The sequence below is a fragment of the Notamacropus eugenii genome, chromosome 6 (genome assembly GCF_028372415.1).
Source record: "Notamacropus eugenii isolate mMacEug1 chromosome 6, mMacEug1.pri_v2, whole genome shotgun sequence".
Taxonomy (NCBI): Eukaryota; Metazoa; Chordata; class Mammalia; order Diprotodontia; family Macropodidae; genus Notamacropus; species Notamacropus eugenii.
In genome coordinates, this window is record NC_092877.1 from 388,682,049 (window position 1) to 388,691,402 (window position 9,354).

At 52.3% G+C, this 9,354-nt stretch overlaps 1 protein-coding gene across 1 annotated transcript in view; it reads left to right on the plus strand.

Moving 5' to 3' along the window:
- Positions 1-9,062, plus strand: part of PITPNM3 (PITPNM family member 3) — a 103,148-nt gene extending 94,086 nt beyond the window's left edge. The window contains exons 16-20 of the mRNA XM_072619049.1: positions 331-479; positions 764-913; positions 3,630-3,813; positions 4,754-4,882; positions 4,973-9,062. Coding sequence (XP_072475150.1) covers positions 331-479; positions 764-913; positions 3,630-3,813; positions 4,754-4,882; positions 4,973-5,281 — 921 coding nt within the window. The 3' untranslated portion in view covers positions 5,282-9,062. The remainder of the gene's footprint in view (positions 1-330; positions 480-763; positions 914-3,629; positions 3,814-4,753; positions 4,883-4,972) is intronic.
- The last annotated feature ends 292 nt before the right edge of the window (positions 9,063-9,354 follow it).

A 9,354-nucleotide genomic window follows, 5' to 3' on the forward strand; every position in this document is an offset into this window, starting at 1 on the left:
GTCCCTGGTCTCTGGCTGTGCCAAGGGCTCCTTCCTTTCCAGGGTTCCCCAGGGAGGCTTGGTCAGGTCAGCTGACTCCCTTGGGCTCCTCTGCCTTCTAGTGGGGTTACACAGGCCAGTCCTCAAACAAACCCCAGGTAGCCTATGCCAGACATGGGGCCCATGGGGACAAAGCTTGGGTCCTGGCCCCCTTGGGGGACTTAGCACTCAGCAGCCCCCAGAGTCTTCCTCTGGTAGGGCAGGCCTCGGCACTTGGGGACAGATCTTGGGGCCTGGCACTCCTGGGGAGGCTCAGCTGGCAGGACCCTTGCAGCTCATCTGCTCCTACAGGTGGACATTTATGTCATGGCAGAGCCGTCCTCAGGGCGCTGGCTGTTCTTGGACACAGAAATTACCAACAGTAGTGGACGTATCACGTACAGTGTGCCCAGGGCTAAGCGACTCGGGGTTGGGGTCTATCCCATTAAGATGGTAGTCAGGTAAGGTGACCTTCCTTCCCCTGCTTCCACAGGCCCAGGTGTCCTTTTCCACCCCATTCCCCACTCAGTAAACTCATCCCAACTCCCCAACCTGCGGAGAGTTTAGAAGAAGCTGACCTCAGTCCCACTTCCCCAGGAGGCTCTGGGTGGGGTAACCTGGAGAGGGACCAGCCATCCCAATGCTTGGAGGTGACAGTACTTGGAATGGAAAGGAGAGGCCTCCAAGCTCTTCTCCAAACTAGCCCTCTGGGTCACTTCAGGCCAGGCCTCTTTGTGCCTTTCAGGGGTGACCAGACTACTGCCATGAGCTACTTAACAGTGCTCCCCCGTGGCATGGAATGTGTCGTGTTCAGCATCGACGGCTCCTTTGCTGCCAGCGTCTCCATCATGGGCAGCGACCCCAAGGTCAGGGCAGGGGCTGTGGATGTTGTCAGGTGAGGAACAGTCAGCCTTTCTCCAGCTCCCGTGTCAGTGGCCCTGAGGGAGGACGTTTGGGCAAAGAGCCACTTGTGGAACAAACTGATACTAAAACTGGGCTCTACCTTCCCCTTTCCTTCCTCTCTTCCTCTTGTCTAGCCCACCTGGGAATCTGGAGACCTGGATTCTAGTCCTGCTTATTTCCTTCACCTTTCTGGGTTTCAGTTTCCTTGCCTTCTTCCCTGCCTCCCTGGCATGCTGTGTGGATAATAAATGAGAAAGAGCTTGTGTGCTAAGCACATGCTGCAAGTCAGTCAGTCAACAAGCATTTTATTTAGCATCTTCTATGTGCTAAGCACTCTTCCAAGTGCTGGGGACATAAAGAAAGGCAAAAGACAGTCTCTCCATCCAGGAGTTTAACCGTTGAATGAGGGAGACAACAAGCAAAGAGTTGGGTGCAGGTGAACTACAGCCGAGAGAGGAAGGAAGTTGTCAAAGGGGAAGGCATTAGCGTTAAGGGGGATCAGGAAGAGGCTTCCTGTAGAAAGTGAAATTTTATTCGGGACTTAAAGGAAGTCAGGAAGGTCAATGGGCAGAGCTGAGGAAGGAAAGTGTCCCAGGCCTGGGGGATGGCCAGAGAGAATGCCCAGCCTGGAGCTGAGGGACAGAGGGTTTTGTTTGTGGAACAGCTGGGAGGCTGGGGTCACTGGGCCAATAAGCGCTTGTGTGTATGGAGAGGGGAGGAAGGATATGTAAAGTGGATAGAGACTGCAAAAATGAAGAGGCAGGTTATTTTTTTTAAGCTTTTTTATTTTTCTTTTCAGTTCCAAATTATCTCCCTCCCTCCCGCCCCTCCCCCATCCACTGAGAAGGCAAGGAATAGAATACCCATTATACATAGTTCCACGTTAGACATGTTGTAAAAACGAAAACAAACAAGAAAAATAAAGTGGGGCAAATGCCTCCATCTGCACTCTGAGTCCATCCAATGTTTCTCTAGGGTTGGATAGCATTGTTCATCGTGGGTTCTTGGGAATTGTCTTGGATCGTTATATTGCTGAGAAGAGCTAAATCTTTCACAACTGATCATCATACAATGTTGCTGCTACTGTGTACAATGTTCTCCTGGTTCTGCTCACTTCACTCAGCATCAGTTCATCTAAGTCCAGATTTTTCTGAAAGCATGATGCTCGTCATTTTCTTATAGCACCATAGTATTCCATCCCAATCGTATACCACGACTTATTCAACCATTCCTCAATGTATGGGCATATCCTCAGTTTCTAATTCTTTGCCTCTACGAAAAAAACCTGACAAATATTTTTGTACATATAAATCCTTTTCCATTTTCTTTGATCTCTTTGGGTATAAATCTAGTGGTGCTATTTCTGAGTCAAACGGCATGTCCAGTTTTATAGCCCTCTGGCCATAGTTCCCAACTGTTTTCCAAAGTGCTTGGATCAGCTCACAATTCCACTGACAGTGCATCAGTGTCCCAATTTTTCCACATACTCTCCAGCATTTGTCATTTTTCTTTTCTATCATCTTAGCCAATCTGATGGTTCTGATATGGTACCTCAAAGTTGTTAAAATTTGCATTTGTCTAATTATGAGTGATTTAGACCTTTTTCGTATGATTATAAGTAGCTTTGATTTCTTCTAAAAACTGTTCATATCCTTTGACCATTTATCAACTAGAAAATGATTCTAATTTTTGTAAATTTGACTCAGTTCTCTACATATCTGAGAGTAATGAAAGGAGAAGTCTCACTGTGAATGGAGGGCCAGGGGATGATCTCCATGACTTTCATCAGAGAAATCTTGCTGGGAACCCCTCCGCCCCCCCCCCCCCCCCATTTCCTACTTCTAATTTTGGCTGTGTAAAAAATTGGCTTGTGTAAAAAATTTTCATTTCATGTCTTTAAAATTATCCATTTTATATCCTATGAACCTCTCTATCTCTTGTTTGGCCATAAATTCTTCCCTTATCCATAGATCTGTAGCTTACAGGTAAGCTATTCCATGATCCCCTAATTTGTTTATAGTATCACCTTTTATGCCTAAATCATGTACCTGGTATATCTTGGTATATAGTGTGAGGTGTTGGTCTATGTCTAGTTTCTGTCAAACTGTTTTCCACTTTTCCCAGCAATTTTTGTCAAATGTTGAGTTCTTATCCCAAAGCTTGGCTCTTTGGGTTTCTCAGACACGGAGTTTCAGTGGTCATTTTCTACTGCACATCTATTCCACTGATCCACCACTCTGTTTCTTGGCCAGCACCAAATTGTTTCGATGATTATCGCTTTGTAATATAGTTTGAGATCTGGTAGAGCTAGGCCACCTGTCTTCACATTTTCCCACTTGACTTTTTGCTCTTTCAAATGAATTTTGTTACTCTTTTCCCTAGCTCTATAAAGTAATTCCTTGGTGGTTTGATGGGTATGGCACTGAATAGTAAATAAGTATTGTCCTTTTTATTATATCAGTTCATCCTTATCCACAAGGAATTACTACTTCTCTAGTGATTTGCCTCTATCATTATTTGTGTGAAAAGTGTTTTGTGAGGGGATTCATTTGGTTTCTGGGTTTGTCTTGACAGGCAGACTCCCATGGATTTTGTGTTGTCTGCAGTTACTTTAAGTGGGATTTCCTGTTCTATCTTGTGCTGCTGGGCTTTGTTGGTTCCTCGCAGAGATGCTGATGACAGGTGTGGGTGTATTTTACATCCTGCAGGCACTGGCAGGACCTGGGCTATTTGATCCTCTACATCACTGGGCGGCCAGACCTGCAGAAGCAGCGGGTGGTGTCCTGGCTGGCCCAGCACAACTTTCCCCAAGGCATGATTTTCTTCTCTGATGGGCTGGTGCATGACCCTCTGAGGCAGAAGGCCATCTTCCTCCGGAACCTCATACAGGAGGTGGGTGTTGAGTTGGGCAGGGCAGGGCTGGGCATTATAACATACCCAGTCCTGCATAGGCTTCCTGAAGGAGGTGGTAATGTGGAGCCTTGAAGGGAGCTGTGGACTCCGGGGTGGGGGGGCACCAAGGAGGGAGAGCATATGAGCAGAGGAGGTGGTCTTTGCAAAGGCTCTGAGATGGAAGATTTATGTCTTGTAGGGAACACCAAATAGCCTAGTGTGGCTGATGTCTCATATGCCCAGACTGCTTTCTGGGGGATGTCACCTTGGTGAGCTCAGAGCCAACCTAGCCACAGCCTGCACCTCCCTCCAGTGGCTGGGCATATGGCAGCTCACCCAAAGCTGAACTGGCATCCTAAAGGTTGGCTGTGGCCAGACTGAGATGTGGCTGGCTGAGCAGTGTGCATGGGGGCCTGAGTCCAGGTCTCAGCTTCTGAGGACAAGATGGTAACTGAAACTTCAGTTGCTTTAGACTCAAGAAGGTCATAGACCCATTGCTCAGGTCATGGAGATTACCCCCTGGCCTCCACTCAGAGTGAGACTTTTCCCTTTCCCTTCCCTGCCCTGAGTCTTATCTGGTTATGACCAATGGAGGAGGCCAAGGGAGAATGCTTACAGAGCTGAGGGAGCAGCTGGTGTGGGGCTAGACCAAATCAGACTTCTTCAGCCAGTGGGGAAACATTACCCAAGCTCTGGGGTACAGAGCCCATATTAGACATCATGGGGAAGAAGGCGTTATCTGGGGCACAGCATGGCCAGGGACATTTCTAGTGTGGTATCAACAAGCATGTCCATGTGATAATGAAGCAGGGAGATTGCTAAGAGCTGGGGGAGTTCCCTGGCCTGTGCCATCAGCTTGGGAGGTCTCTGGCCTGTGCTGGCAACCTGCTAGCCTCCACTGGTCTCAGCCTCCCTCCTGGGGGCTTTGTGTGCTTTTCAGTGTTTCATCAAGGTCAGCGCTGCCTATGGCTCTATGAAAGACATCTCTGTCTATAGTGCCCTGGGTCTGCCCTCCTCCCAAATCTTCATTGTGGGTCGCCCAGCCAAGAAGTACCAGCATCAGTGCCAGGTACTAGAGGGTGTGAGGTGGGGCAGCCAGTCCTGGGTGGGGCTCTGGGGGGCTGCACGGTCCCTTCTGAGCCTCCTCTTTTGGCCCCAGTTCCTCAGTGAGGGATATGCAGCTCATCTGGCCTTACTGGAATCCAGTCACCGGGCCCGGCCCAAGAAGAACAACTCCCGAGTGATCTTACGCAAAGGCAGCTTTGGCCTCCACTCTCAGCCTGAGTTCCTGAGAAAGAGGAACCATCTGCGCAGGACGATGTCTGTCCAGCAGCCAGACCCACCAGTGGCCACCCCAAAGCCAGAGCGGGCCCAGAGCCAGCCAGAGTCGGACAAGGACCATGAGCAGCACCTCCCATCAGTGGCCTGGGTCCGGGGTGGCCCACACAAGTTTGAGTCAGTCCCCTAAAGTTGGGGAGCTATAGTTTGGGGCTGCCTTCCTGAGTGGGAGGCCTGCCTGGAGGAGGTGGACGTAGAGGAGGGGGGTGGGTCAGGGGTCAGTCTGCCTTCTCCCAAACACAAGGAGTTTTTCCTCTTTGTTCCCCTCCCTGTGTCTGTCCAGAAATGCCCCCCTAGAGAAGTTGTGACCCAAACCTTGTGAGTGTGGGCGCTCTGGGGAGTGTTTGTGGGGCCTTGGGCACTGTTTGTGACCTGAGGCTGTGGTAGCCCTGGGAACAGAATAGGGGTGCAGCAGGCTGTCAGTGCTCCCTTAGTCCCCAGGGACCAGGGATGGACCAGCTCCTGGGGGCGGGGTAGATGGGTGGGCCTGGTCACAGTAGCATCAGCTTTGGTCCAAGAACTGGCCTCCTTTCCCCAGGCTTGGGGCATTCTGGGGACTCCCTGGTAGGTTGTCCAGATGTGGGAAAGGTCTGTGGCTGCAGGCCAAGGCTGTTATGTCCACAGGGGAACCTGTGGGCACAGAGGTGACTAACATGCATGGGTCCGTCATATTTTCCAATGGCCAGCAGCACTCCCTACCCCCACCTCAGGGAGGTCTTGAGAGATGCTGTCGCTGCTGGTGATGGCCCTCGCTCTTCCCACGGCAAGGTCTCAGGCTGCAGAGCCCCCAAACACTTTGCAAAGCGACGGGGCCTTCCCTTCACAGAAGGCGGCCGTCTTTGTCAACGTCTCCCGCTAGGGGCCGGTGCTGGTGGTGCTGTCCCCACCCATGCTCATCAGCTGCCCTCTTGGAAGGGCTTGGGGTTACTTTAGAGTCCCTGAGTCCCACCCAGTGTCCCGTGGGCTCCCTCCACCCTGACCCCACTGGACTTGGAGTGAGGAGCCTTGGAGGCTGGCCAGGCTTCTGTCACAGTGTGACCACAGGCAAGCCCCTTCCCTTGAGGGGCCTCAGTTCCCTGAGGGAGTTTGACTTGATAATCTCGAGATCCCATCTCATTAACTACCAGTGATTATGATGGGTCTCTGACCTTCCTTCCGCTTCACCCATTTTGTGGACGGCCCCCTCCCCATGCTTCCCCTGACCTGCCAAGGCTCAGCACTCCCCTCTTCAGGAAGGCTAGCCCATGGCTGGTAGTCAGTGAGGGAGCTGGCCTAGGACAGAGGGAAGGTTAGAAAGAGGCTGGTGAGGGTGGGAGGGTGCCCTGGGTTTCCCAGTCACTTCCAGGGAGCCTGTCCCATTTATATTTGGAACCTGCCTGCCTGGGGCCACTTCCTGTAAGGCGCACACCTTCACGCACCATGACCATTGGTGTCTAACCCCTCTAGGGAAGCTCCTCTTGAGCCCCTCTGCCCCTAGAAGGCTGCCAGAGCTGCTTACAGATGGACCAAGGCTCACCCTTGTCTTCTTTCACTCATTTACATGCCCACCTGGTTTGTGACTGGAGGGTTTTGGAGGCCAAAGCCCCGGAGCTGATTTGCTCCCCAGCTCGATTTCTCCTAGCCTTGGCCCCTGCCTCCATCACTAGCCTGGCTGGTGTCCAGCTGCCACCTGGATGATGCCTGGCTGGATCCCTGCCTAGCTTATGTTCCAGCTGTTTCCTTGGGAATTTCTTGGGTTGAGAGCTGGGACAGCGCCTCCCTTCTAGGGAAGCAGCTGTGGATGGTTGAGACGGCCTGGTTTGCTTTGGCCTTGGTCTGGTGAGTACAGCCCTGCTTCTGTCTCATGTCTACCTCTGTCAGTGGGGGAGCTGATCGTACTCCAGTCAAACCCTTCTTAGGCTGGAGCACAGTTGTCTGTGACCAGCAGTCTGTCAACAAACCTTTATTAATTAAGTGCTTACTGCTGATTGCCTGCAGGGTGCCTGCCCTCCTCAGCCACAGTCCCTTTTGACTGCTGGGCTGACCACCAGACGTGCTTCATTTCTTTAGGTCACCCCTGGCCGGGCCACTCTCCCCTGGGGCTCAGCAGAGCTCTGGTTGGGTGGTGGAGGGGTGAAAGGGACCTCATCTCTGTCCAGTCTCCTTGACTTGGCTCAGCACAGGCTCCACACTGGAGCTAAGTATTGGTATATACAAGGCCCTGGCTCATTAGGAGGGCCCTGGCCCAGGCTTCAGCCTTGCCCTGAATTCCATTCCCCAGTCCAGGACCCTGCCTTGTGAGGCTGCTCTGAGGGGCTGGTGAGAATCCGGGGGTGTCTGGAGTACAGCCTGCCACATTTCCTTCACACATCAGGCCATGGGGACAGAGGCCTTCAGCTCCCAGGTGGAAAGCATGTGGGCTCTTGTTTCTCCTCGGAGGGTCAGTTGAGCTCAGTACTGGGGTGTGATGGAGAGGCCTGTTGGCCTGGAGTCCAGCACAGGTTTGACCATCTCATCTGGTTGAGCAAGGCTGGGCTTGGCCCATTTGTTGTTCAGAGTGCTGAGGGCCTACTGGCAAACTTCCCATGTTCCCAGGGAGTCAAGTCAGGACACTAATACCCCCAGTGAGGGTGCTGGGGTGCTCAGCACACTGGCTTGGGCCCCTCCTCACATGGGGGCTGGAGGAGGCTCCCTTTGTTCTCCAGAGCCTGCTGCAGCTGCCCCACCAGCCCCATCCCCTTCAGTGCCCCACAGTAGCAGGAGGGCCCTTCCCAGATACCACCTCACCCCTCGGGCTGATATTGTGTGTGTGTGTGCATGTGTACATGCATGCACAGGCAACTCCCCGTACATCATTGGTTAGTCTGATGTCTCCCTGTGAAGCTGGAGAAAATGTACTTGGCTGGTGAGGGCTGAGCACAGGTGACATCCATCCATCCCCAATGAGGTCAGCTCTGCGCTCCCCTCTCTTCACCCCACTGCTGACCAGGCTACAGCTCTAGGCATGGCTGCCCAGCTAGGGTTTGCCTGTGCTTGGGTCTCGGGAGCCAGGAGCTCTCCAGCTGCCCCTAGGTCTGTTCACTGCACCTGCTCCACAGGAAAGGTCTTGCTCATACATTTCATTGGATAGCTCATCTTTCCCTTCAGTCAACACCTGATGATTCTGGGCTAGAGGGAACAAAGGCTGGGAGCTGTTCCCAGAGGATACTTGTGGGGGCTGGGAGGGAGCCATTGGCTGGGCAGGAGGAGATGGTTAAAAGCAATCACTTTGAGGCCCATGCCCTAACTCGCGATATGACTTGGTAATATGGCAGCTGGGTTCTACAGAAATGCGCCATGGTCACCTTCCTGCATTGAGTAACTGCTTTGCCCACATAGACTTTTCTTCCTTTCTTGACAAGAGGGGGGGCCCTGGAGCTCTGCCCCCCTCTTCCCTGACTCCTTGGGCCTTACCCTTTGTTCCCCCCCTTTCCCGGTCAACCCTCCCTATCCTTTTTTTTAGACTCAAGACTTCTGTGGGTCCTGTTGGGGCAGGAGGGAGATTGAGACTCTTGCATGGCTTTTGGGGAGGCAGCCAGGAAGATGGACCAAGTGAGTCATCCATGATTGAGCTCTCTGGGCATGTGGGCAGAGGAGGGCGGCCATGACCCTCACCAGGGACCACTCCACTGAGGTCTCTGAAATGTCCTTTTTTCTTGGCTCTTGTAATGGTCTCCATTAATCCCATGTAGTTTCCAATATCGTTTGTCAGTGAGGTCATGTGGTGACAAAGGTTCTTTCTTATGCCTCTCTTGTACAAAGTGGGTCTAAACATGTAAACTACCAGATTTCTTAGAACTGTGTTGCGATTTTTACACAAGGTCTCACTTTTGATGGGAGCTGGTCTTTGCCTCTCCAGTACTGTCACAAATAAAAACCTGCCTTGCCTTTGAGGATACTGATTGGTGTTCCCAGAAGTGTCCTGGGCTTCAGGCTATACTGGCTAGGGCCTGATCATAGACACTGCTTTCACACACTTACCCAGCTGTAGCTTGGGAGCTCAGCCCTGCTCTGGATCCCCCATTCCCTAGGTACAAGGATCAGGGTCAGGTATCTGGGGAAGGGCCTATTGAATGGAAGAGACAGAGGCCTAAGGCTGGTACTGGCTAACCAGGGCCCCTAGCTTCTGGGCCCATGTCTATGCGCAGTGACGTCCCTGCCACGGTCCCATCTCTCAATCTCCCA